Here is a 27,901-nt window from a genome sequence, read left to right on the forward strand (position 1 = left end):
GACTAAAGCTTGTTCTCTGAATCTGAGTACAGGGATCTGGGCTCCAGGCTTTGGAACCTTTTAGGGTTCTTATTACTCTGAACCTGGTTACTCTGAACAGCAGCAATGGGGACACTTTGGCCTTGTCAGCAGTTTCTTTGGTGTGTGTATCCTAGAATGTTTAGCATTGTCTGAAGAGTTGTCTCTAGATGCACTTACACATTCCCAAGGTGTGAAAAGCAAAAATGTCTTCAGACACAGCCAAGTGTCCCCTGTGGGGCAGACTCACTGCTTGTTAAGAAGCACTGCCCCAAACTGTGAGCTTCCTAGTCTCTAGAACAATGCTTCTCAGTTGCCTTTTGTTATTATTATCCCTCTAAGGAGGGAGGAATAATTCCTTCAGGTAGAGAAATTAAGTACCAAGAAATAAAGTTTGTGTCATAGGCTTGAGTTTTGGATGGCCATCAGCCACTTGGAATGTCTGTTTTTGTGCACCCAGAAGACCAAATTGCTACTTAGACATGATACCTTCCCTTCCATCTGAAGATGCCTCCTTTAGATGACCCTGAGGGGGATGGAGTGTGTGTCCCTGGTGGGAGAGACCCGGGATACTCATAAGAAGGGAGGCTTCGGCCAGTGTGTTTGTTGTGTTCTATTACTATACAAAATTCTTGATGTCATCAACTTAGGGAGGGAAGGCCCCTCTGGCTCACAGGTTCTGAGGTGTTAGTTCATGACTGGTTCACTTGCTGCTGGGCACCCACGGCAGTATGTTGTGATGGCTGTAGCATGGATCCAAACTGTTCACTTCATATCTGGAAACTGAAATCGAAGAAGAGAAAGAGATAGGGACTCTCTAGTCTCTTTGAGGGCATACTCCCAGTGATCTAAAGACCTCCCTAACTCTTAAACTTTCTACTCCCTCTCATAGTGTCAACCTGGGGAGCAAGCCCTTCATATATATATGATTATATATATATATATATAATCATTTGGGGCCATTTAAGGTTTAAACTATAGAGCTAGGCATGGTGGCACACACCTTTAATCCTAACACTCAGGAGACAGAAGCAGGAGAATTGCTGGTTTGAGGCCAGACTGGTCTACATAGTAAGTTTAAGGGAATCCTAGGCTAACAAGAAGACCCCATCTCAACACAACAAAACTAACAAAATACTCAAACTATAGTAGCCAGAGAGTGGTCATCTGGACATGGTCTTGGGCCCTTGTGGTGACTGGGGATGGTAGAAGTAGATGGAGATCTCAAAGCTGGCCAGTTACAATACTCCGCCTTTGGCTCCCACTACTATAGGCTCCCCAGTAGGGTCCTATCCAACAGAAGCTTTGTGCTTAGAGTAGGCTTCCTTCTGGCTCTGCTTGTAGGTACAGTGATAACTATCTTATAAATTTTGGCCATTCTATGTGGCTAGGTTGTATAATCGACTAAAGGCCCTTCCAGCTAATGTTCCAAATCTTACAGTTTCGGATTAGATTGGAGTATAAATCCTCTATAGATTGGTCCTTTTGAGATTGTGCTCTGAGGCTCACATGCAGGATGAGGACGTTGTTGGCATAGCCTGCTGTGGTGGGGACATACCGGGAGTCTAAATGTACCCAATGTGCCTGCTGCCCATTGATTAGATGCCAGCTGATGACTACAGTATAGACATATGCTTTTTGGGTTTGCTCTGTGAATGTTGGAGGAATGTTAAGGTCCTCACCTTAACCCTGGCTCCTATTGTTTCCTGGATTCAACCTTTGAGTATCTTCCTAGTAGAAAATCTTTATGTAATAGACACTTGGATGCTCTGTGGGACAAGGGTGTTCACAAGACAAATGATGAGATCACTGAATGTGCAGCTTCCAGAGCCAGCATCTTGCCACCTGCTGCTACCCATTGGCCCTGATAACTTGGGCCAGGAATAGCTCTGGAACTGTGTTCCAGTCCAATGCCCTCCGTACTGCCCAGGCATCCGATGCTGTGGTGCTCCATTATAGTTTGAGTGTGACATGTCCCTCATAGGCTAATGTCTTTGTAGCCTGGTGGTGTTTTTATTTTGGGAAGTTGCAGAAGTTTCTGGATAGCGCAGCTGGTGGAGGAAGTCACTCTAGGTTGGTTTTATATTCTAGCCCTGCTTCTAGTCCCAGCCCCCAGACTCCTGACCCATGCTATGTGAAACCTGTTACTTCAGGCTTCCATTTTCATAGACCAACTGACCCCCATATATAACCCTGCCATGGTGGATTGTGTCCTCTCAGACCACAAGCCAAAATAAACCTGTCTTCCTTTCAGTGGCTTCTGTCAGTCATTTGGCCATGATAACAAGAGAAGTAACTGCCACATGATCCTGTTGACTCTTTTGTTGGGCAGTGGATTGGATCAACACAGTTCCAGAGCCATGCCTGGCTCAGTTACCACTGGGTAGCAGATAGCAAGATGCTGACTGGAAGCTGCACATCCAGTGAGCTCCTCATTTGTCTTGTCAACATCCTTGTCCTACAGAGTGTCAAGTGTCTATTACATAAAGATTTTCTGCTAGGAAGTTTCACCCTCAAGCCCTGAGGTTGAACCAGGGACCAACACTCTTGAGTAGGGCAGCTGGGAGGAGAGACCCTGGCCTGGGCCCTACTCTAAGAAACCAAGGAAGCCATTGTGGGGAGTCAGCAGAAAGAAGGTGGGAACCAGAATCAGGAGGCCAGACTCTTGTTTGGTATGTGCCCCACATCTCCCATGGGGCTTTGGGCACATGGCTTCCCAGCTCCAGACTTGAGTTTTTTTGTTTTTGTTTTTCCCTCTGAGGGATGAAGACGCGAGTTTGAGCTCCCTTATCGTTGTCCCACAAATGCATACAGGAAGCGGTAGCATCGGTAGGCAGTGCAAATGCGCTTGGACCTCAGGCTGTCATAGATTCCTTGCCTGGTTCTCCATGGGCTGGTGAGTCTTTGGGCAAGGTGACCTGAGATTCTGTACCAGAGCACAGGACCTTAGTGGGTGCTGCCCTGGAGGATGACGTGTAGTTGAGAGCGAGTGACTCCCCACCTCCGTATGTCTTGGCTTGGCTGTGTGCAGTACCTCTACCGTTTCTCCGAGAAGTCTGTGTCGGGGAGTACCAGGTCTGCCTATCCCCCTCTTAGTTCGTTCCCACTAGCTGGGTTCCTATGGAAAGAGGGAGGCTGTTGTATCTTAGGGGTCCACTTGCCTTTATTTTTTACCATTTCCTGTCTGAGGTTTAAGGCTGCTTTTGTTACAGGGACCCCCTAGAGCATGACCTCTTCCTCTCTGCTGGGTTCTTGGAAAGTCCTTTTGGGATTCAGTTGTCAAGAAAGGCTGGCAGAATTTTTACAACAGCTTCTGCCTGCCGGATGCTCTGGGGAAGGCACAACCTCATCCTTCCCCTCCTTTCTTCATAGTCTTACTTAGCAGGCCCTGGGTTCAATGACGGATCAGTCAGTCCCAGCCCAAGGCCAGCCAGGGGCAGTGTGGCTGTGACTGACCCATAGCAACGGGGATGTTAGAAGCCTTTACTTTAACACGAGAAGAGAGATTTCAAGGAGAAGTTGGCCTTGCCTTTTTTTTTTTTTTGAATTCAAACTGTCCTTGAAAACCTAAACCACAGCATTTGAAGAGGTATCCAGTATAGGTGAAGAGCAAATTCAGGCTTGGCAGCTGAATATGTTAATCGGCTTTCTATTATGGTGACAAAATACCTGAGATAAACAGTTTAGAAGGAGGGAACGTTTATCTGGGGTCATGGGTTCAGTTCATGGTTGTTTGGCCACATTGCTTTGGGTAGATGGTGGTACATCATGGTGCTAGAGTGTGGGGAAAGGGAGCTACTCACTCAATGGCTGCTGGAAATCCAAGAGAGAGAGAGAGAGAGAGAGAGAGAGAGAGAGAGAGAGAGAGAGAGAGAGAGAGAGGCCATAGTCCTTGTACCCACTCCATGGGCACTATGGCCTAACTTCCTCCCTCTAGACCCCATCTTCTGAAGGACCTACCAGCTCCAAGCTGGAGACTCAACATCTGGCTCTGGGAGGACTTTTATCATGCAGGTCATAACAGATTGTATGTATGTTCTTGGACCTCACCATGGCCTCTGGACTGGAGTGGCAATATCTGTAAACTGGGCATATGCTGTATACCTTCAGGGGTGGGGAAGAGACTTTAGTTAAAATTGGTCAGGTAATTTAGCTTCTGCACATGGAGACCAAACTGGGCTTGCTAGTTGGTCATCTTCTCTCAGGTGGACCTGGGCCATGGAGATAGGAGGTTGTCTAGACAGGATGCCAGGGGTCAAGGTGCTGAAACTGACCAATATTCTTGTCTCAGGATTCTGTGACCCTCTAAATGCATCTTGGGAAGCAGGTGAGGGTGGAAAAAGGTAAGGAAGAAAGTGAGAGCTTTTAGGTGGAGAGTTTCTCTGAAAAAGGTTGTAGGAAGATGACCTGACCTAGCAGGGGGGTGGGCCTGAGGAGAGTGAAGGATTTGGCTGGACACCAATGACCAAAAAGGACTGGTTTGGGCAAGCAAGGGTGTTTCTGACAGCTCTGGGGCCATGCCTAAGGAACACAGAGAAGTGATGGGTAGATGGTACTATTTCATTAGGCTCTGCCTCTGCATTCTGGATCAGATCCCCAAAGAGTCTCTACATCCCATACAAGTATTGTTTGAGACATGTGTTCGAAGCATATTTGGAAATCAACCCCTCACTTTGTCTTCTGTGGCTGGAAGGGAGCCTAAACTCCCAACAGTAAAGAAGATTGAGGTTCAGAGAGAAGGGGCAGACATAGACCAGGGTTCAAGTTTCACTTTGAGCTATGCCTAGCGTGTCCTTAGAAGTGTACACAGGCCAGCAGAAACATCTGTCTTCCAGGATTTCTGCAAAGACCAACTGAGATAACGTAGGTAAGCACTCTGCCTGGTGCGTTGCATGGAAATATCTTAGCTATTTAGAAATGGCCACAGAGTAACTTCTCCAAGGTCGGATGGTAGATGCTGGCCGGGTCAGCCTAGGTAGCATTTGAGAAATGGTTGTGTACCTCTTGTTTGCTGGACATTACCTCTGACAGCAGAGTAGAGCCTGTAGGGGCTAGAATGGAGGTGACAGGGTGATTATTTTAGAGGACAGTGGCACCCTGATGGCTCAGTCAAAGTCTTACACAATGATAGTCTTCCAGTGACTGGGTGGGACAGATGGTGGCTGGTGAGAGACCCGAGCTCAGAAGCTTTCTGAGGCCTGAGGGTAGAAGGCTGGTTGTGTCTACTCAAACTGGCCATCTACCTTGGATGCATCACAGAGAGGGCTAGGGACATTCTTGCTGGTGCTCCAGTTATCTCCTTTTTGGGGTTGCAGGATAGGAGAGAACTCATGTCCAAGAAGCCATGTGTATGGCTTCTGAGAGGGTACACCCTCTGTTCTTGGTTCCAAGGCATGGTGCTCCATGATGGTGCTCATTCTTAGGTTCTAAGCATGTGTGTAATTGTGGTGCACGTATTTCTGTGTCCTGTGTATACATTCTTTTCCATACCTCCTAGGTACCTACCTCCATGCTTTACACCTATTACGTATGCCCTGAGAGCTCTGGAGTGAAGGATGATGTGGACTTTGAGGTCGGCTAGTTTTAGCATTGAATTCTGGCCTTGCTCTGTTCACTGTGTGACCTCTGGGCTCTCCTGAACCTCATCTTTCTTATCTGTAGATACAGTAGGTCAGCTGACCTGTGTCTGGTGATGACATAAGGACAGCTCCTCATGTGGCATATGGCACACAGGTGATGGTGACCACTGGGATTACTGTCTGGGACTGGAGGGAGAGAATGACTCAGTAGGCGTGTTTGGCCTGCCCAGGTAAAGGTAACCGAGGTTTCCAAGCAACTGTGAGCTGCTCCACGTGTGCTGGATCTTAGGAGTTCTGAGGAACAGAGATGAGGCATACCTTACAGGGCACAAGAAATATCCACAGAGAAGGTGGGGTCAAGGTGGGCCATGAAATGATTGCCATTTGATTCAGTCCATATGGAGTGTATGTGGGAGACACATGTAGTCCACTGCTGACAAGGTGAGACCTGTGTCCTCATTGTAAAGGGGGACATACGGAACCTTGGCTGGGATACCCCACAGGTGGTTTACTGTTCATGTGGTTCAGACCAAATGCTGCCCCAAGATTTCAGGGGAAGCGGAAGTCAGCAGTGCCTGGGATATCAGGGAAGCCTTAGAAGATGAGCAGGGGCAACTTGGGAATGACCATTCTTTTTTCTTTGTATATATATGTGTGTGTGTGTGTGTTCATATATGTGTAAGTGTGTGTGTGTGTGTCCATGTGTACATGCACTTGTGTATACCTGTGTATAGAGGCCAACGGTCAACCTCAGGTGTTATTCTGCAGGTACGGTGACCTTGTTTTTGAGATAGGGTCTCTCACTATCCAGGAACTTGAGTAGTTAGGCTGTGTGGCCAGTGAGCCCAGGGATCTTCCTGTCTTTGCCTCTTTCTCATGCTGGGACTATAAGTATGTACCACCAGTTCTGGATTTTCTACAATTATTCTGTGGTTTGAACTCAGGTCCTTTACTGACGGGCCTAGCTTTCTAGCTCTGACATTTTTTTTGACAGCATCATGGCTGGGAAGCCTGGATAAGCTTGTGATGAGAGGACCCCAAGTATTCCGAGCCTAGTGAGACAGGGAACATTGAATACTGGCCATTGTGACGTAGCGGAACTTTGAGGTAGCTGCTTGGTCAAGAAGGCTCAGTCTCTAGGGAGGTGAGTGGAGCTGTCCTTTTGAGAAAGGATTTATCCCTAGGCTCCAGAGTCAGGACACTTTGAAGAGCATCCTGGTGGCTCTGGAGGGAAGGTTGGACCCAGTTTAGCTCTGCTGTATGTCTAGGGAAGCCCCCATTGTCCCAGCCTGTTCTAGCTCCCTGGCCCACTAGGGCAGGTCTGGGCCTTACAGCCTGGGCTGTGCAGAGTGATGGGAGGTTCAGCTTTATTGTCCGGAAGCCAGGCTGTATGATCTAGAGACTCCTGTCAGAACAGCCACGGAATGGAGGATGCAAGCAGGTGGGTGGGCTGGAGGAGCTGGAGGAGCATTAGCCCCTCCCTGCCCCCTTCATGGTGGCTTAGGCGATAAACTGCTTATCCTCAGGTTGTCTCCCTGAGCCGAATGCAGAAGTGTGTTATTTAAATTTCAAAATCATATTCTTCTTCTAACAGCTGTCAGAGACTCTGAATGTCAACAAAAATTGGGCTTTAGCTGTAGCTCTGTCACCCCTTTCATCCCCCCCCCACCTTTTCACAGAGAACTCTGCTAGCCAGGGAGAGGGGAGGTGGGAGAGGGGACCGTTAGTTGGCATGGTGGGGGCGAGTGCCCCATGGCTGTGGCCATGCTGTTGGGTGTCTGGGACCAGCAGAGGATGAGCCAGTGTTCCTCCCTGGGAGCACCAGAGCTGTAGAGATCTGTGTACCTCTCTTCTCTTCCCTGTAAAAGCTAGGGGACTTGAGGCTCCTGACAGTGGGTGGAAGGATTTGCTGGCGCTGAGGTGTGATCAGGGTGTTGGTGACTTCATCTTTGGTTGCCTTTGTGTTCAAGGAAGAAATTTCTGGGAAAAACGAACCATCAAAGAAGAAATTTAACCTCAAGAAATGCTTTTTAATAGTCAAACTTCAGGTGCTGTGGCTGGAGCTGGACTTTTTGGGGGGAGTGAGGGCATTTGTCTTTTGATGTTCTTCAGCATGTAGGCAGCCACCAGCTTGCTCCTTTTGTGCATGATGGGCTCTGTTGGTAGCTGGCTTGTGAGGTGGCTCTTGGCTGGACATTTCCTGCTGTCATCAGCTCCAGAGCTGGCTCTCTTGGGATTCTGCACTCCACAGTTGGCCTTTGCTTTAGCCCTTAACCTACTCTAGTTTATTCTGATGGAAGGTAGGCATGAGTGATGTGAGTTCCCATGCTGGGTACTCTCTTCCCTAGCAATCCACCCACCCACCCACCCATCCATCCATCCATCTATCCATCCATCCATCCATCCATCCACCCACCCACCCACCCACCCACCCACCCATCCATCCACCCACCCATCCACCCACCCATCCATCCATCCATCCATCCATCCATCCATCCATCCATCCATCCATCCATCCATCCTTTTGATCCTATTCCTGTAGGGAGTACAGAGAAAGGACCACAGCAAGTTGAGAGGCTAGTGTGGGGACACAGAATGGAGTGAGAACAGGGGTAGTATGTGTGGCATATGTGTGAATATGTGTGAGTATATGTATACATTCATGAGGTGGTGTATACAGGCCAATGTGTGTTGATACATGCTGTATGTGTATGTGAGTGTGCTTGTGTGGTGGTTTGTGCATGTGTTAGCCTTCTTGTATGTATATAGATATATGTGTGTCAGGATACATGAGTGGTAGGTACTTATTGAGTATATGTGTATGCAAGTGTGTGTAGTTATATGTGAGTATGTGTGAATATGTGGTGTTATGTGTTTATGGGGTGGTTTGTATGTGTGCTTATTATGTATGTGTGTGTGGTGATATGGATGTGTAGTAATATGTGTTTATGAGATGGTTTAAGTGTGTGTTTATTGTATATGTGTGTATGTTGGTGTGGTACATGGGTAGCTTGTATATGTGTTTAATGTGTATGTGGGGTGGTCTGTGTGTAATATATGCTAGCATGTTTGTATGTGTGAGTGTGTAATGTAGGTTTCATGGGTTTAAGTGTATGGAGTGTTGTGTGGGTTAATGTGTGTAGTTGCACAGTTGTAAGTTAATATATTGGGTCATTTGTGTGGTTTTACATGGCTAGGATAATTGTGTTTAATGTGTTTGCATGGTGATGTGTGTTTGTGTGGGTGCTGAGTGTGTTTAACATGGTATGACAGTATGTGTGTAATGATGTATGTCGGAGTGGGTGTAAATCTGGGGCATCGGCTTTCTATGGGCAGAAAGGAAGGGAAGGAGAGGAAGGGGGCAGAGTCAGGAAGGTAGAATGGTAGAGCTTGGAGATATGCCTTGCCCCAGGTCAGAACGGAATCTAAACTGCTGCCTCTTGGGAAAGCCACTCTTCCTAGCCCCCTTTCTTGTCTTTCTGGAAAGTTCTAAGAACATGGTTTTGGGATGAAGACTGACGACCTTTAGAAAATAGCAAGGCATTTTGGTCTGGCCTACAAAAAGAACTAGATTTAAATGTGTGTATAATTTGGGACATCCTCACCTGGAGGCTGTTTCCATGAGCCCTTTCCTAAGAGGCGTTTGTTCCCAAATATTCCCAGAAAAACCCGGTGTTCTTATCTAGGCGTAGAGATGCACCTCTAACTTGAATCAAAGACTCTCTCTGTTCTTACAGAGCCGAGGTGCTGCGGATAGGGAAAACCAGACCCAGGCCCAGGAAAAAATGAACAGGAAAGATACAATTTTGACAATCACTAAGCCAACACTAAAATATGATGTTGAATAAAGTGATTGTGAACACCTAGTTATGACTCACAGGAAGAACCTAGCATGGGGCGGGGGCAGGGGAATGGCAGGTTTGAAACAAGTAGGGGAAGACCCAGTGGGGAACCCATGTGTGGAGGTGGGACCCCTGTAAAAGGCCATGCAGCCACACCCTGAGTGAGGTGGAGGGTAGTGTTATGGAAGGAGAATGCTGAGGTAGGTGGAGTGATCTCTAAATGATGCAGATCAAGCAGTCAGGAGTTGGATTTTTAGTTGAGAAGTGATGGGGAACCATTGGGAGGATTTTAGATGACTGAGCAGCACAGTACAATATAAGCATTTGAAAGCTAGTCTTATTCTAGGGAGAATAGATGGTGAGGAGGAGGCAGGGGCATGGGCAGGAGTGGCCCTAGTTAAGATGTTACCACTGGAGTCCAGGTTAGAGGCAGACAGTCAGAGGAGAATGGAGCGAATGAATGGGCTTGGGCTAGATTATGTCGGTGCAGGGGATGAGAATTACGGCTCCGTCACAGTCTTGGCATGCACAGCAGTGATGCTGCTGCCATTTATTAGGATGGTGAAGATGAGGGAAAGAACAGCCTGGGGCGGAGTGGGCAGAAACCAAGCACTCGGTTTAGTCTATGTTAGGATTGAGATGTCAGGTAGGCCTTCACTGGGAAATGCCAAAGTCAGGGGCCATCTGCAGAGAGATATTAGTGTATAGAGGTCATTTTACGCTGTGGAAGCAGGAGTTTAGAGTATGAGAAAGAGAGGGAGGCTAGGATCTACAAAGCAGAGGGCTGAGGTGAGGGCTACAGAGGAGGAAAACCATCTGGGAGGGGAAGACTGGGGGGTGGGTACTGGCTGTTGGCGAAAGGAAGTGAAGGGACGCCACAGCCAAGCAAGAGGAGCTTGGAGACATGGCCACCTACCTCCCTTACCCACATGGAGCTACCCCGATCTCCTACTGAACTCTTAGGAAGGGTGAGTGAGCAGATAGATTTGGGGACATCACCCTCTCAGGCTTCATGATGAAGAGGAACAGGTAAGGGGGACTGGTGGGCCAAAGGGAGGTTCTGTTCTGTTTTGGGATGGGTAGCAAAGGCTGTGGGTTTGTTCACTGCGCTGGATGGAACGTGACAGGGAGAACTTGGAGGGCACAAGAGGGGAGTGGAGGGGCAGGAGGGATGTCCTTGAGCAGTGAGGAGGGACGAGATCCACATGGCAGACACAAGCACAGGAGGCCAGGTGGCCTTTGGCAGGGACACTTCGGCCTCCATAGGAACAGAAGGCAGAGCTGGGTTGCAGGTGAGACAGGCTGGTTGTTGCCAGGGAAGGAAGGTGAGGGAGTTTCTGTTCAGCCCTTTCGTGTCCTTATAAAATATGAGGCAAAGCTCTGTGCTCTGAATGTCTGTGCATGCCTCGCTCTCCCACCCAGTTCATGTGCTGAAATCTTAATTCTGAAAGTGATGGTATTAGGAGGGCTTCAATTTATTATTTTTATGAGTGTGTGTGTGTGTGTGTGTGTGTGTGTGTGTGTGTGTGTATGTTTGCATGCGTTTATGTGCACATTTGTGTGAAGGTATCTGTGGAGGATAGAACAGGTCATTAGATTTCTCAGGAAACAAGGTAATACCTCTTAGACAAACAATGACATAGGGAAACGTGGTTGTCCTTGAGCTGAAAGTGAGTGCTTGCTAGACATCTTGGACATCCCAGCCTCTGGAGGGGGGATTCTGTTACTTAAAGGCCACCTGATGTGTGTTTCTTTGTTGTAGCAGCCTGAACATACTAAAACACAATGTTGTCAGATCAGAACAATGAGGGAAGGAACAGCCCAGGGAGACTGAGGCAGGAGAAGCTGTGAAATAGCTTTTATAGGACATCTGCAACTTGAGTATAGGCATTTAAAGTGAGACCAGTCATTTTGGATGGTGTGTCTCAGTGATGCTCAGCTGCTGGGCCGGCATGGAGATGGAAGGAGGCTTTGCTTCCCTGAGATTAGCGTGTTAGAAGAGGGACTGATAAAGTGATGTGTTTGCCTGGAGACTAGGAAGTTAAGCCTGTAAAAGGAATGTTTGATAAAGGATGGGATGGTGGAGGGGTGGTCAGAGCTGTGATCTATCCCAGATTTTGCTGGGAGTAGGAATTCCTGAGAGGAAGCTGGGGAGGTGAGAAGAAGGTGGTCCAAGGTTGGGATGTTGGTACAGATACCAGTGAAAGCAAGGCTGGAGGCACGGTTGTGGCAATGGGCAGCAGAAGAGGGAGAGAGGGTCATGGCGACAGGAAGATGACCCACATTGTCAAGACCATTTCTGTTGAGTGGAAGACTCACGGACGACATGGGAAGACATGACAGACCAAATGAGGAGTCACTCCTACAAGGAACGGGGGAGTTGGTGGCTGACAGCCCCACAGAGGAGTGGGGACATGTAGATGGTGTTATGACCTTCCCAGGAGGACAGATGGCATAGAAATGTTGAAAGGAAAAAGGAAGACCTCTCTTTCTGCCCTGGACTTAGAGGTTAGCTGTTCACCAGCTGGCCAGTGGCCTTTTCTTCCATAATTAGTGTGTTAAATGAGGAAGTCACTGGTTCTGTCAAATGTTTTTATTTATCTACACTTAATCTACACTAAAAAAATTTTTTTTTAGAGATTTGTGTTGAATGGTTTCCATGGCTTTTGAGCTTTTTGCAAATGTGCTTGGCAACTGTATTTTAAGATGTATTCAGTTTATTTTAGAAGCTAAGGGTTGTGAGTTGATGTATATTTCCTGTGGTGAGAAAAGTCTATTTCATAATCAGTAAACAAAGTTTTAGTTTACAGATTAGAGCCTCATGTCAGCAATCATTCATCACAAGTAAAAAATGCTGAAGAAGGTCAAGCATACCAACATAAAATAGCTCAATTTTAGTTTGTATAAACACAGAACTAAGACCGATATGCCTCTGTTGTATATATGTAAACCCCATGTCCCAGAAGTATATTCCAAAGATGTAGAGACCTCAAATATGATGACTTAAAAAGTCCCTTTGCTTGGGGGAAAAAAGCTTAAAATTTAAATTTCCAGAACCACAAAATCCAGAATAATCTGCCCTTTGATAAATTTGAGAATAAGTTTTAATTGTGGTTAAAAATTGTCAAAATATGTCACGATATTTAAAAGCATTCAACTTGATTCTTGTTGTTGTTGAGTTCCTACTGTATTTTGCCGTTCATCAAGTTGACTTCTGGTGGGTTGGCCTGCTTTCAAAATGTCTGCTTCCTCTAAAGAGTGCTTGTGGCTTTGTGCTGGTGTCACCTGACGTGGATTGGGACTTCCTGGGCATGTCTGGGGAGGGCAGTGCTCTGGACATGTAGAGTAGTGGGGATGAGGATTCAGGTCCTCTCAATTCTCTGGGCTTTGAGTGACAACAGAGGGCAATGGGAGTTGGAATGTTAGAATTGGTCCTGTTATCTCTTGGGAGAAACTAGGGTACCATTTTCTGTATATTGGATTAGGAGCTTCAGGGGTGGGGGCCGGATATGAGAAGGGGTCTGAGGCCCTGCTCTATCAGATTTCCAGTATGGAGAAGAGGAACTCTAGAGATAGCCTCTTGCTCATGGAGGTAGACACCAAGGGGTCTTTGCTCTTTGGATGTAGTGTACAAAGGTAGGAGCACATGGATCCGGCTTTTCTATTGGCAAGGAGTGATGGACGTTGCAGAAATGGAAAGGTGGAAAGAGGCACTTTTCAACTGGGCATCTTATTTCTAAGCAGGCCCTTGTTGCTTATGTACTACGAACTGGAGACTCTGAAGGACATTGGTAATAAACTTTGCCATACTATCAGAAAACACTAGAGGCAGCTGATTGTCAAAGAAAAAACTCATTTAGCTCAGAGTTTGGGAAGGTCAAAGCCCAAGGCTTGAGAGGGGACAGTAGTACTTCCTTGTGGGAGGCATTTATGGGAACAAATGGTTACATCTTGGACTTGAGCAGTGAGGGTGAGGCCGAACTCAGGCTTTTATGACAATTCTCCCTCTCTCTAGAACCTCCATTCCATGAGTGCTGCCTTCCAAGAGCATGTACCAAATGATGAAGAGACCTCCCAGTAACCCCCACCTCCAAATCTTCCATCTCCCAGTAGCTGGGGACTAACCAAATTTTCAACCCATGGGCCCTTGGGGGACATGCAACTTACATTCAAACTCCACTGGATATTTTTATCTTCACCACCCTGTCTCACCTTGGATGTTACTTGTTTATATACAGGGTGAGCACTGTGGCCCCATCTTGCACATGAGACAAATGAAGCTCAAAGAAGTTCCTATAACCTCTACACACTTGTTATGCTAGTCAGTAGCCCATCTCTAGATAGTTCCACCTCCTAAGCCACTGCAAGGCCAGAGGACCCACTCTTAACAATGGCCAGAGGCAGAGAATGGAACCTAGGAGGCAAAAGGAGAGTTTTTGTTTGTCTATGATTCTCATCTCCTCTGTTCTAGAATGTGAGCTTCAGGCAAGTGGGAGTCTTCTTGTTTGTTAATTAGTGGTGTTGCCTTTCCAGCAGTCCTTGACCAGTGCTGGGAGAGAGTTCAGAGTTTTCTGGTTCCAAAACTAAAGCTGCAGTTGGGTGGCCTCTTGAGGACGAGAGGCGACAGGTTACAACGTGGGGTCCCCACTTATGTCTCTTCTGCCCCTCCTTTCCCATACTCTATCTTTCCGGTCATCCATCCTGCTTTGGTAGGGTTTGTTTGTTCTTTATCTCGTCGTTAACATACTCCTAATTGCGTGGTGTCTGCTAACCATCTAGTTGATTCTCCTTTGATGATACTCTTGACTTCATGACACCAGATTCTCTTGATTTCTTGATTCTCTTAATTTCAAGTTTCACTGCTTCTCAGTCTGCACTAAACATTGGCACCCACAGTTCTGCCCCATCCCTGGACATTTTTGTCTTTACTCTCATCCTCAACCCAGGCAGTCTTGTTGAGTTAGGTGGCCCCTCATGTCACTTGGGATTAGTTTGGTGTCTAGCTCAGATGGATCCCCGATTCTTCTGTCTTGTCACTGTCTCCATCTGGCTACTTATGAATTCTCTCATTCTAACCAAGTTTCATCCTGAAGTACCCAATCAACTCTGGTCTCCTCTTTCCTTCCTAGTATTCTTTGTCCGATGACATCATCGCCATCTACCTGGTATATGAAACTCTAGTCTTCTTGAGTTCTCTCTCCTCCACTCCAAACCCAGCCAGCTCCGTTGTGTTATTCTCCACTTAATGTCCTGAATGAAGATGGGCTCCAGGGACCACCTGACCCAGCTTGCCCCTCTCTGATCTGCTCCTGAAACACTCATCTCCTCTTTAGCCCATTTCTTCCGCCCCCTTCTATGTATTGACAGAGGAGCTATTGTGTCTCCTCCTCACCTCCTCCAAGTGCTTACCATGTTAGAGTGAAAACCTAAAGTTCTTATCCTGCTCTACAGGGCCCCGTGGCACCCCTCCTGACTGTCCCTCCAAATTATTTTCCCTCTCATGTTTTCCTTGTTCAAGATGCTTCAGCCACCCCATTCTTTTAATTTATTCATTTTTTTTTGATTGGGAACATGCCCAAACCATGCCTATCTCTTGACCTTTGCATGCGACCTTCCTTTTGCTTGTAATTCTCGGACCTTGGATGTCTGTGTGTGCTGCACTCCTGCTCATCACTCTCAAACTGATGCCACCTCCTGGCAGACTTTCCACATCCCCTTTCTCCATTATTCTTTCCTGAATTTCCTTATTTCCTTCATCACACTCACCAATCCTTTACATCTTTTTGTGTATATGGGTTTTATTACCAGTTTTCCTGTCACTGGAATGGAGGGCCCTGGAGAACAGGGACTGACTCCATCTTTCTACGCCTTGGTGTGTAGTCAGTTCATGAAAATATTTGTTGGTTGATGACTGGCTGACTGCTAACTGCCAGGCCATGGTGCTGTTGGTGGGGAGCCTTTGGGTGCACACATGTGCAAATGAGGATGGGGGGCAAGTGGCCCATGGGCAAGAAGGGAAGGTTCCTGGCAAGAAGGGAAGTTGAAGTATCTAGGTCCCTGTGACTTGTGAGTATCTCAGAAGGCTGAGACTGTTATTTCTGCCTACCTGTTTGGGATGGGAAAGTATGCCTTGATGGTTGAGGGTAGGGAGGAGATGGGAGGAACAAAACATGCCTGAGAGTCATGCTTCAGTAACAGCAGAGCTTCAAGCTACCTTCTGCTCAGGTGGAACTGGTCAGTGGTGAGCTAGGTGGACTAGGTGTGTGTGCCTATGTGCCCATGGATGTGCCTTTGGGGTGTGGTCATTAGCACCCGAACCTTGTTTCTAGGTATTGGCTTCAAACTTTGGAAGGAAGCTTAGAATCATAGGGTAGGTGCAAAATCCAAGTAACAGCCATAGAGCCTGTGACTCAGTGGGTCTTGTGGATACCTGAGATCATGAAGTTTGAGCACCTCTGCTCACAGATAGTCTCCTGCCTCTGAGTGCATATACAGTAAAGTTGAAATTTGAGATGGATATGACACTCAATTGAAAAAAAAAAAAAACATTGAAAGTAATGGCTTTAATGTCAGATCCAGAACTGATGGAGATGTTATTATGTCATGTTATTATGTCAAACCCATCTATGTAAGAACTGGAAACTTTAAAGATTAAATTAATTAAAGAAAAACTTAAAATTTCACTAAATAAGTAAGGGAGTTAGTCAGGCCTAGTAGTTCAGGACTATCATCCCAGTTATGTGGGAGGCTGAGGCAGGAGGATCACATGTTCATGGGCTCTCTGGACTGTAGAATGAGTTCAGGGCTAGTTTGAGTAAGTTCGTAAAAAAGTCTGGGGGAACAATAGCTCAGTGGTAGAACACTCACTTAACCCACAGTAACACACACACACACACACACACACACACACACACACACACACACACACACCTTAAAGAAAAAAAATTAAGTATTAGTAGAAGTGACATTGTTAAAAGGGCCTAAATTTGGTGGGTCATGTTTGGGGGACTGTTTGGCGAACTCAACTCTAATAAATACAGAACAGCTGTTCAGGGAATGTCAGTTTGAGGGGTGCCACACTATTTGGTAACAGCCTGCTTCTGAGGGTGGACCATTGGCTCAGGGGTGTTCTCTGAGAAAAGGGGGTGGTGAGAAAAGAGACCTGACCCCAGGGCCTGGGAGGCGGGTGTACACCACCCTGAGGCCCGCTACCCCTCCTCAGCTAGTCGTGTCCCCATTTTCTTGGCCCACACAGAGAGGAGGAACAGGGACAGGCATGAGGAAGCCAAGATGTGTCTCTGGGACCTGGATCGGCTGGTAGAAGAGGTTTACCAAGGTTTTGGAAAGTGCCAAGTGCCATTGAATCCCACCTCCCTCTGCCCTGGGTGGCTGTTTGCGGTTTACATTTTGCCTTGTTTACATTAGTTCTCTCTCTATGGGCCTAGGGCTGGAGTGGCAACATCTGTCAGGGATAGGCAGTCCTGGGTTAAGGGGCCTGGCATTCATTTTCAGCTCTCAAGTCTCTGTTGAGGTCTGTGTGGTCTCAGCGATCTGCATAGGGGGTGGATGGGATTTGAGAGGGTCTAAGCTTTCAGAATCTTCATCCTTGTCTGCTATACATTTTTGTTTTGGAGCCATAGGCTGAGGAGGTTGAGGAACCTTTGTGGGGACGGGCGGGGAGGATTTGTGTCTGGAATAGTCAACTGACTTACTTTCCAGGGATTAGGAGAGAGGCCTTGGGGTGGGATGAAATGTAGTAGGCCAGAAAGGGGCACACTGCACCACACCCTGTTACCTAGGCTTGCACGCACCTGGCTGTGCACTGAGCCCCATTTTTGCCCATGAGAGATGCTCAAGTGGGCAGCTAGGCCAGTTCTGAGGGGGTGGCTTTCTCCACAATGGAGCACCCCACCATCCCTCCTCCGTTCCCCGCCCCCTGCAGATGCAGAGGGGCCATCTTCCCAGTATTCAGGCAGTTGTTCACATTCCTGCATTTCTTGATTTTTTTTTTTTCTTCTAGGAAATTTACCAAGTCGAGGCCCAGGGGTTTACATGTCCCACCCCACAGCAAACACTTCCACTATTCAAACTCCAAATGGAAGCCACTGGGGCTATAATTACACTGGCATTAGCTCTGAGCACTGCTGTGAGGAGGGGAACAGAGCACCTGGGGGGACCTAGATGCAGCCACAGGCCTAAATTAGCTGTTGCTCAGCTTGCAGTTGTCAACTGCGCCTCTGCAGAGACCACCCCTCCCCACTCGCTCCCCCTGGCCCCAGGCCACTCACTCTCCTGCTCCTGCCTGCCAGCCAGCCGGCATCTGACAAGTGCAGGGAGGACTGTCTGGTCTGGGAGAACACCCCCACAGCGGCAGGCCACGTCAGCTTTTGTGCTGACAGGCATCCTTGGGTCCTTGCACAGCCTGCAGAGTGGTTGACTAGCAGCTCAGAGGATTGCTGCAGAGGTCAAGGCTCCAGCACGGGAGTTAACTCCCCGGCTGCCCAGCACTCCCTCTCCCGCCCTTGCTCTCTCTCCATCTTTAGGCATGATTTTCTTCGTGTTCTCAGCCCTGTTTTATGCCCCCCCTTTGCCTAGGACCCCTTTTCCTACTTTCCCCAGATTCACTTGGTCAGTTTTAGCAAAGAAATCATTGCGTCCATGCCCGCCCCCCCCCCCCCCCAACTCCAGACAGGTCTTTTCCTCTCTGTACCCTCAACTCTTCCAGGAGAGCTCAGCATTAGCATTTGCATGGATGGGTGGCTCTTCTGTCCCTGGCTGTCTCAGCAAGGTGGCAGCCTAGTGGCTGGGGAAGTACCTGGTACACATACATGCATATGTATGTATGCATGCATGAATCTATTTAAATTTGTATGTGTTGTATGTGTATGTGTGGTGTATATGTTCCTGTGTGTGTGTGTGTGTGTGTGTGTGTGTGTGTGTGTGTGTGTGTGTGTGCACTCACATGTGAATGTGAAGGCCAGATCAACAAGAGTCTTCCTCAATCACTTCTCCACTTTATTTTTTAAGACAGGGTCTCCTCTTGACCCTGGAGCTTATTAGGTGGTTAGGCTGGCTGGCCACTGTACATCAGGCATCCTCCTGTCCTCCAATTCTCCCAGCACTGAAGTTATAGATGCACCCTTAGGCTGGCTTTTCCTCCCCCCGCTTCCCTCCCTCCCTTCCTCCCTTCCTCCCCTCCTCTTTCTTTCCTTCTTTGTGGGTCCTGGGCACCCAAACTCAGGTCTTTATGTTTGTGTAGCAGACACTTTACCTACTGAGCCATCTCCTTAGTCAAAAGCTGTTTATTGAAAATAAATCAGGAAAATAAACCTTGATTCTTTTCTGCCTTAATTTCATCTCAACTTGTTTTTTTTCTTCTCTTTTCTTGGTCCTCTCTTTCCTTCCTTCTCCCCCTTTTCTGAGACAGGGTCTCCCTCTGTAACCCATGAAGGCATGGAACTCACTATGTAGCAGAGCTTGACCTTGCACTCATGAATCATCCCGCCTTAGCCTCCTGAGCACTGGGACTATAGAAGGGAACCATCATACCCTGCTCCAATCCCCATTTTAAGGAGAGTCAGTGTTTTGAGGGCAGTTTCACACTCACAGCCTGATTGAAGGAAGATATAAAGTTCCTGTCCCTACTCCCCATGTTCCCATCCTCCCCACTGCCAATATCCTACACTGGCCATGCTTTGTTCCAACAGACAGCAGCGATATACTGTTAGCACTCAGAGCTTGTAGCTGCTGGCATTAGGATCCACTCCTGGCATATTCCTTGGGCTTGGATACATGCATCTTACCTGCTGACCATTACAGTGTCATGCAGACTGTTGCACTGCCTTGAAAATCCCCTGTGGCTTGCCTGCTCATCCCTCCCTCCCTCCCTCCCTCCCCCAACTTCTGATAGCCACCAATCTTTTTACCATCTCTCTTCTTTTCCCTCTCCCAAAATGTCATGGACTCAGCATCTTATGTCCGGCTGCTTTCATGAGTTTCTCATGGCGTGACATCTCATTTCCTTTTATCACCAAATAATTTTCTGTTGCCTATACTCCCTTCCCCTTTATTTCGACAGTAGAAGAGGGAACATTGCTCTTCTCGGCGTTACAAGGTTGCTGTTGGCAAAGCAGTGTTAAAGTGGATGGTTCACTTCGGGTCTCTTCCGATCCCTTCTTACCTAGGCCATCATTAATACTTGAATACATGTAATCTTGTCCATGGTTACTTGGTTTATATCAATTTTGCTTCCTTCAAAATATAAACAAACTTGCAAGCATTTGCTATAAACCATTGTTCTTGCAACATTTATTCTTTTCTTTATATGGAATACTTACTGAGTATTCATGTATCAAACTTTTGATACATGGAGGATAACATGACTTCTGCCTTATTTTGATATAAGAAATGAGTTATGTATATACCTTGGCTGCTGCTGGAGAAACAGACCATTTGGGGGATAAATGTAGCACTAGGGTTGCTGTGTACCAGGAGGCAAGAAGAACTCACAAATTAGCTAAAATTTGAGGAAGGAGACCTGAACCACTTAATCATTATGGCTCTATAATCCTTGGGGGAAGAGGAGAGCCTTGTAGACCAGGGAGTGCACCTGTGCAGAGGCCCCAAGGCCAGGCCACCATTGGCCTGTCCCAGGAAGATCAAGGCAGCTAGTACTGAAGTAGAGTGACCAACAGGGAGGAGCAGGAGCGAGGTCAGACAGAGAAATGCTGCTTGAAAGTAACACAGCACACCATGCACATGGAATTCTAAATGTTTTAGTGGCCACACTAAAAGGAAAAAAAGATAGGTGAAGTTAATTTTGATACTCTGTTTAATACTTCAGGTCCAAAATGCTATCCCTTCAACATGCGATTAAAGCGAAGACATTACTAGTGAGATACTGTTTTGCTTAATAAGCATTTAGAATCTGGTGTGTGTTTCCTAATCTTTTCAGTTCAATGGTCAGTGGCTACCATGTTGGACAATGCAAATACAGAGCCTTGTAGCTCATGCTAAAGCCACTGAGAAAGGCCAGTGGATGTCCTGGGACACTGAAGTGACACACCTCTGTGCCTTAGGTTCTTGAAATTCATGCCAGTTGTTGTGATAAGAGAAGATCATTGTGGGGTGCTGTGAAAGCTGGGGGACTGGGCATGGTGATCACAACTTGGAGGAAGGCGGTAGTGGCCGTGAGAAGTGGTGTGTTCTGGGTATGTTTTTTTTTTTTTTTTTTTTTTTTTGGTTTTTCGAGACAGGGTTTCTCTGTGTAGCTTTGCGCCTTTCCTGGAGCTCACTTGGTAGCCCAGGCTGGCCTCGAACTCACAGAGATCCGCCTGGCTCTGCCTCCCGAGTGCTGGGATTAAAGGCGTGCGCCACCACCGCCCGGCTATGGGTATGTTTTGAAGGTAGCCTTTTTGTTTTTCCTGAATGAGCTGCTTTGGGGTGGCTATTTTCAGGAGGATGAAGTTGACTGTTATCTGAGCCACTGGGGGTCAGGTGGTGGTGGTGGTGGTGGTGGTGGTGGTGGTCTGAGTTTGACACAAAGGTCTTGGGTTTTCAGGTAGTATGAAAACAGTAGAGCAGAGGTGAACAGATGTGTCTGGGATTTGTGAACGAGGTCTCAGGATGTGGAAGGAGGCTGACTGATGGTGTGCAATGGCATGAGATAAAATGATAGCCCCAGATGCCTGGAGAGGAGGGCTGGGCCCTGGGAAGCACAGGCAAGAGCCGACGAAGCAACCCGAGCAGCGAGGTATCAGGGAGGCCAGAATGAAGACAAGTGAGGAAGGAGATTCACGTAGAAGTGAATGAGATGCTGGGTCCAGGGTTGCTGATACATCAGCTGGAAAGACTAAACCTGCGGGTTCGAACAGCTGCCAGACACGGATGGGGGACGATGACAACTAGTGGTTTTGCTTTAAAAGGGAGCAGAAAATGGGGCAGCAGATTAAGGGACCCACATGACCACTAAGAGACATCCCCCACCCCAAGACAGCCATCACATAGCCAATGGGAATATTCTAGAAGACAGGACAAATTCACGATGCAAAGAAAGTTATGAGTTGTTTCTCATGCTAACAAAGACGCTTTGTGTGGCAGGTACTATTTTGCAGACAAGGAAACTGATCATTTCTCCTGATGAGTAGTTGAGCCCGGGCTTGATGCTGGCTGGCTCTGTTTTACAAGGCCTAGTTCTGTCCTGGTTCTGCCTCTTGGTTTCCTGGTTTAAGTAGTCGGCTCTTCGGTTGGGACTTCTTCTAATACTTTTGTGTATTAAGTACCCAGCTTGGCACCAACAGAGGACCATGCAGAGGCAGGACTTTATAGATTTAGAGGTATTTAATGATCCAACAATCTGAGGACCACGAATTGCATATGCAAATGCCGAGTCACCAGGCCTATCCATAGAGGAGTCATGGCCTCTACCAGCCCGGTTTTGAGTCTTCCATACTCTATGGCAGGTTCTTGTATAGAGAGGCACACAGGCAGGACTGAACATGGCAGGGTGGAAGAACTCACCTCTGACCTAGGCTGGTTATTCTCCCGGCACATGACGGTGCCTAGCAACTGACTTCTGCCTCTAGTTTTCTGTCAGTGTTCAAGATGGCTGTGGCAGTCCCCTGCCCACACAGAATTCATTTTCTTTACCTGTAAAACACAGGTGGGATTGGGTGACCACCCACCTGACTGGCCCCAGAAGATCTCAGCTGGGCATGTGCAGATTGGGGTCCTGCCCCGCCCTCTGCCTGTTATCAAGTTGGACAAGAGGTTCTCTCTAGGTGGGAACCAGCTGGTGGTAGAGTCAGATGGTTTCTGTGCTGGACATCTTCTTGGTACAACTAGGATCTGTGGGGACAGCCATCACAGAATAGCCTTGTGATTTCGGGGAACCCTGTTGTGTACCTCAGACATTTCCCTCACTGTATTAAGTAGATAGCCACAACAGTATGGCAAGAGACCCACCCTATCTGGCTCCTGGCTGGTCATACATCCAGCAGTGTCAGAGTGGTACGCTGGGGTAATCTGCCCTTCAAACTTAGAGGACGTGTGCTTCCTTTTAGGTGACAGTGGCAGCCACACCCTTCTGGATACAGAAGAGCAGTTTTGATGGTTACAAGGGTAGGGGTCAGGAGGGTGGCTGGGATGTTGCTTGCATCCTTGTTGACAAGACTCAGTGATGAGTGTTCCCTACTCCAAATGCCAGTGATATCACTTCCCCAAAGTCCCGCTGAACTGTGCTGCTGGAAGACTGGCAAGGGGCCCCTCGTTCTGTGACTTTGAGCCAGACACATTATTTCTTGCCCTAGTAAACAGGGCCATGTACACCTACTTTCATGTTTTTGAGGTGAACACCTGCTTCCAAGCTTCTGAAGCTGGGGTTAGAACTTGGAATGAGTCTCCCTCTGAACTGCTCCTTGCATGTGCAGTGTACCCCTTTCCTGGAACTGTCTCAAGCAGTGTACCCCTTTCCTGGAACAGTCTCATACAGTGTATCTCTTTTCCGGAACTGTCTCATGTACTTTGGATACCTGCAAATTAACATCTTTAATGTTCGCCACGGCCATACGTCCTTGGAAATGCTCTTTATTCCAAGTCAAGGAAACCGAGGCAAGGAGCTTGCATCCGACACCAATCTTTCAGTGGCCATGCATGTCCTCCCCCCTGTGCGCATGCGTAGCTCTGACTAGTGTTCGCCTTCCTCCCTCAGGGACAGGGGCAGACCCGGTGGTCAGTGCCAAGAGCAATCACTGCCTGGATGCCGCCAAGGCCTGCAACCTGAACGACAACTGCAAGAAGCTCCGCTCCTCCTACATCTCCATCTGCAACCGCGAGATCTCGCCCACGGAACGCTGCAACCGCCGCAAGTGCCACAAGGCCCTGCGCCAGTTCTTTGACCGTGTGCCCAGCGAGTATACCTACCGCATGCTCTTCTGCTCCTGCCAGGACCAGGCCTGTGCTGAGCGTCGCCGGCAAACTATTCTGCCCAGCTGCTCCTATGAGGACAAGGAGAAGCCCAACTGCCTAGAACTGCGCACCCTGTGCCGCATGGACCACCTCTGCCGGTAAGAGCCGCCGAAACGATGGCCGTCCACGAGGAGTGTTCATGTGGTTGGGCTGTGTCTTAGGGTCACTTGAATTATGACCATGAATGAGCCCAGCAGAAGGCGTTGAGAAAGTTAAAACCGGTTGGTCATAGGCAAAATCAGTTGTCACCTATTCACTTCATTCATCCATCCACGCATCTGTCCATCTCGAATGTTTTCATTCATCTGTCCATAGTGTGCAGTTTCTTGCTAAGTACTTCAAGGGACGCCAAAACAAACTACCCTAGGAACTTATAATTTCAACTCATAGATTTCTAACAGGAGGAAGGGACCTTCAGAGGTTTTTGTTACGCTTTTTAGGGGAAGCCCGTGCCTACGTCCCAGCACAGGGATGTGATCTAGGAGCCAGATCACTGCAGACTGAGAGCAAAGCCAAGCTAGTGTTGGGGGAGGACCAGCTTCTGGAGTCTGATAGTGCTGGGTTCAAATCCTGACTTTACCACTTCCAAGCTGTGTGACTTTGAGTCAGTTTGTAAGATTTCCTGAGTTTTCATTACTTCACCTGTGATCGAGGAATAAAATAATATCCCCGCATTGTTGTGCTCTTGATAACATGTCCAAACCTTAGCGCAGAGCCTGGCATATAGCAAATGTATTTAATAAGTATAGCCTGATTATTAGGTGTGGGTTTTTAAAATTTGGTTATAGCTGGTTGAAATTTGCTTTTTGTTTTTGTTTTGCAAGAATTGTGCTTTTCCTGTTGGCTGAGTATTGATTTATTGAGCCATGTCATGTGCAATGCTTGGTACTTGGCCCTGGCCATGGAGAGAAGATCATACTGCTCTCAACAGAGCACACACCCCATAGGAGGAGAAGTGGTCCAAATTCAGTAGAACATGTCTAGGGCTCACCGAGAAGGGAACATAGGGAGGGCCATCTGACAAAGCCCGGGAGTCTTGAGGAGGGTCATTGATTTGATGGAGCCTTGAGGACTGAGAAGAAGGCCTAGAAATGAGCCTGTCAGGAGAGACTTGAAGGAGAACATGGGCTTATGGGGAACTTCAGAGGTGGATGATGGGTGAGTGCTGGTGAACGGAAGATTACAGTAGTCTCAGTTGTCTACTCTGTCTGGACACTGTCTAAAAGCTTCGTGCTCATAAGTAACCTATTAACCCTGCAGAAAGTCCCTGAGGTAGGCACTGTGGTCATCTTTGAAGGGGAGGAAACAGACCGAGGAAGTCTCCTGCCCCAGGTCATAAGACACACATTTTATAGCTGGGATTGTGTAATACTCTTTCTTGCCACTATGGCTGTTAAGGTGTGCAGCCTGAGTGACAGCAGGCATATCGATAACCTTGGACTAAGGCAATGGCTGTAGGGATGAAGAAAAGTGGATCTTCTCACTGAAGATGGTAAGTAGATTTGACCGGACTGTCTGTCTGTCTGTCTGAAAGTCTCCTGGAGGCAGGAACTCTGCACCTCTTCCTGAATTCAGAGTGTGGCCTTGGGGAATGCTCAGCAACACACTAATTGGATGGATGGATGCTTGGCAATTACTTGTTTCCTAGTTGAATAACTGTGAGTCAATGGAATTATTCTGTGGGGGTCGCGTTGGACCTGCAGTGTCTGAGGGACCAGAGTGGCCATTACGGTAGCATCTGGGGCGCTTGCACTGGCGGTTCCGGAGCTCATTTAGGAAGCTGGAGAGAAGGGATGGATATAGGTGTTCTTGGGTGCTTGGTTATGATTAAAGCCCAGTCCTGTAATGAGGAGGGTTAATGGAGCCCATGAGGGAGTTCAGACTGGAGGTGACTGGGGCATCAGCGGTGGCCAGGGGATAAGTGGAGCCATTGGTGTGGGGATCAGGGCGGGCTCTACCGGAAATGCCATGCTTATGAAAAAGAGGGACAGACACAGTACAGCAGAAGACAGGGAGGCAGAGGAGGGTATAGGAAAACCAGGAAGTGGTGACTCAGAATCCAGAAGAAAGGGGCTTCAGGAGGGAGGGATCTGCCGAGCCAGGTGCCTCAGTACATATGTGCATGCATGTGTGTGTCTGTGTGTGCTGAAAGCCAGCTGCTGTGGCCCAGCCTTCTAGCTCCCTGTTGCTGAGGAGATAAAAGAAGAGGCACTGGGTTCAAACTGTTTTCTTTAGAAGGCAGCAGGGCGGAAGCCAGAGCCCCCAGGAAGACATAGGATGGAAGCGAGCTTCTTTTGGACCCTGGAGAATTGGGCCTGTGTGCAGCTGGAATGGGAGGCTCTCCTTTTGTTTGGCTTGGAAAACAAGCTCTCACAGTGTTTAGAGAAGGGATTGAGCACTGAGCTAGCTACAGGGCTCAGGGAAAGCCTTGTGAAGAAGCAGACTTTTGAGTCTGCTTTTCAAAAAAGCGTACATTAGATGTAACAGATGAAGGAAATTGAAATAGGCCTGTGCCTACTACAATAGAGGGGTTGGCAAGTGGCAACCAAGGGCCCTAGAAGGCAGGAGCAAGCAAAAGCCGCCGCTGTATAGGCTGGCAGAGCTCTGAACATCAGTTCTGAGCTTCCTGGTGACTTGGATTAAGGGGAAGCTGGATGGACCATCTAATTCCTAAAACACTGCAGAAGGGAGCGTGCTAATTCTTAGGTGGAGACACAGTCTCCCCTGTAGGCTACATGGTAAGCTGAGCTTGCCAGACTCGTCATATACAGAAACTCATAACAACAGAGCGGGTGAACAGCAAAGCCTTGAAGAGCTGGTACTGGTACAGAGCAGCGTGAGTCCTGGCTCAGGACCCTGTGCCTACAGGTGGACCAGGCTCGTCCAGAAAGCTGGGTACCTGTGCAGGTGTTTAGGGTTGAGCTACTCAGATGTATGTGTTGGGAGCCTCCAGCAGATAAGTGACAGGACCTTGTGCCTGCTTGTCAGAATCACTTTTGAGGAAGGATGGGTGGCCTATGACATGTGGCTCTGGTGGTTGAAGTCATGTGTGAGATGGAGGACCATAGAGTATTTTGGTGACTTTATCTATTTAAGGAAACAGAAAGATTTTGCTTATTTTTCTTGAGTTGGGAGCAGCCATGATCAGGAGAACTGTGTAGTAAACAGCACATTGTGGAATAAGGACAGATGTTTAAACACCATTAGGCATGGTGAGGGTCTAGATAGAGGATTCTGAGGAGTGAAGGACTGGCCAAGAAAATGAGCCCCTTGCATTTGTGGACTTCAAGGACTGCAAAGCAGGGGTCTGTAGACAATGCCACAGCAAGATTACTGACTTGGGGGGATGTGGCTTGGTTTCTCAGGTAGGACATTCATGTTGGCTCAAAAGATGAGGCTATGTAAGCTCCTTTCTCCAACCAGGTCATTCCTTGAACCCATCTTTGCTCAGCTCCCATCCTACTCACCGCACTCTCCAGTATACAGATGTAACATGGTGTCCCAGGGTAAGAAGGGTAGGGATGAAGAAAGAGCCTGCATCTAGGATGAGTCTGGCAGAGACACTGGGGCATGTTACAGCATAACCACATTCCCTGCAGGGGACATGACTCTCAACTCCAACCTGAAGCCTAAGGTGTGCTGGAAGAGATGTGCTGGGGAGAACCCCGGGGATGGAAATGCAGAGTGACAGGCAGATGGTGGATGGAGTGGGTGGTACTCCAAGTTGGAGACCTGTGTGTGATCTCTTGAATAGCCTCCGAGTGGGCCATGTCCTTCCCTGGGCCCTTGGTTTCTACACTGATCAAGCAAAGATACTTATCCAAGGCATCTTTTGGGATTCTTTTCTCGTTGCCTAACGAGGTGTGTGAGCGGGAGTCTTTCCAGGTGGTTTTCAGGATGGTTTCTGAAAACCTGTTGTTCCTGGGGCCAGCCTCAAAGGGTTTTCTCTCCAGGATCTTCCCAGAATGGGTCTAGAAGAAAAAGAGGCATTGCATTTGGTCTAGCTCCCACAGCTCTGACCTCTGACCCATGTGTCACTGCTCAGCAGGCCCTAGTGGCCCGTTGGTGCTAATCTCAGCTCTGTGAGGTCAAAGATGGCTTGAAAGGGTTACTGGAGAACATCAAGTTGGACTTGACTCTGCACTGTGCCCAGGAAGGTACTCTCTGTTCTTCTTTCCTTTGGCTTGGTCTTTGCTGGTTTCTGCCTTCCAGAATGGCCACACAGGTAGAAATCTTATGAAAATAGTGGCACTAAATGTCGTGTTGTTTGGAACAGGAACGGAAGACCCTCTCTTTCTTGGGTATGCTAATAAAGTGGATTAGATGGGGTAAGGGAAGAACCTCCCTGGGGGTTCTTTGGAAATGGAGCTCTCATCCTTAGGAATCCCCTACAGCCTACCCTACCCCCTCCCGCATGCTCCATTTCTATAGCACTCAGTCCTGACTTAGCCAGTCCTGTCTCATCTCCTGGTCTTCCTTCTGTGGAGGGGAACCCAT

At 47.9% G+C, this 27,901-nt stretch overlaps 1 protein-coding gene across 4 annotated transcripts in view; it reads left to right on the plus strand.

Annotated features, from left to right (window-relative positions):
- Positions 1–27,901, plus strand: part of Gfra2 (GDNF family receptor alpha 2) — a 100,067-nt gene that overhangs the window by 13,400 nt on the left and 58,766 nt on the right. For 3 of the 4 annotated variants that reach the window (XM_006989118.4, XM_006989119.4, XM_006989120.4), the window contains one exon: positions 23,148–23,502. In XM_006989118.4, coding sequence (XP_006989180.1) covers positions 23,148–23,502 — 355 coding nt within the window. Of the gene's footprint in view, positions 1–6,735; positions 7,039–23,147; positions 23,503–27,901 lie in introns of those variants that run through there. The other variant, XM_042285127.2, reaches the window with a different exon arrangement.

The sequence above is a fragment of the Peromyscus maniculatus genome, chromosome 9 (assembly GCF_049852395.1).
Source record: "Peromyscus maniculatus bairdii isolate BWxNUB_F1_BW_parent chromosome 9, HU_Pman_BW_mat_3.1, whole genome shotgun sequence".
In the NCBI taxonomy this organism is placed as follows: Eukaryota; Metazoa; Chordata; class Mammalia; order Rodentia; family Cricetidae; genus Peromyscus; species Peromyscus maniculatus.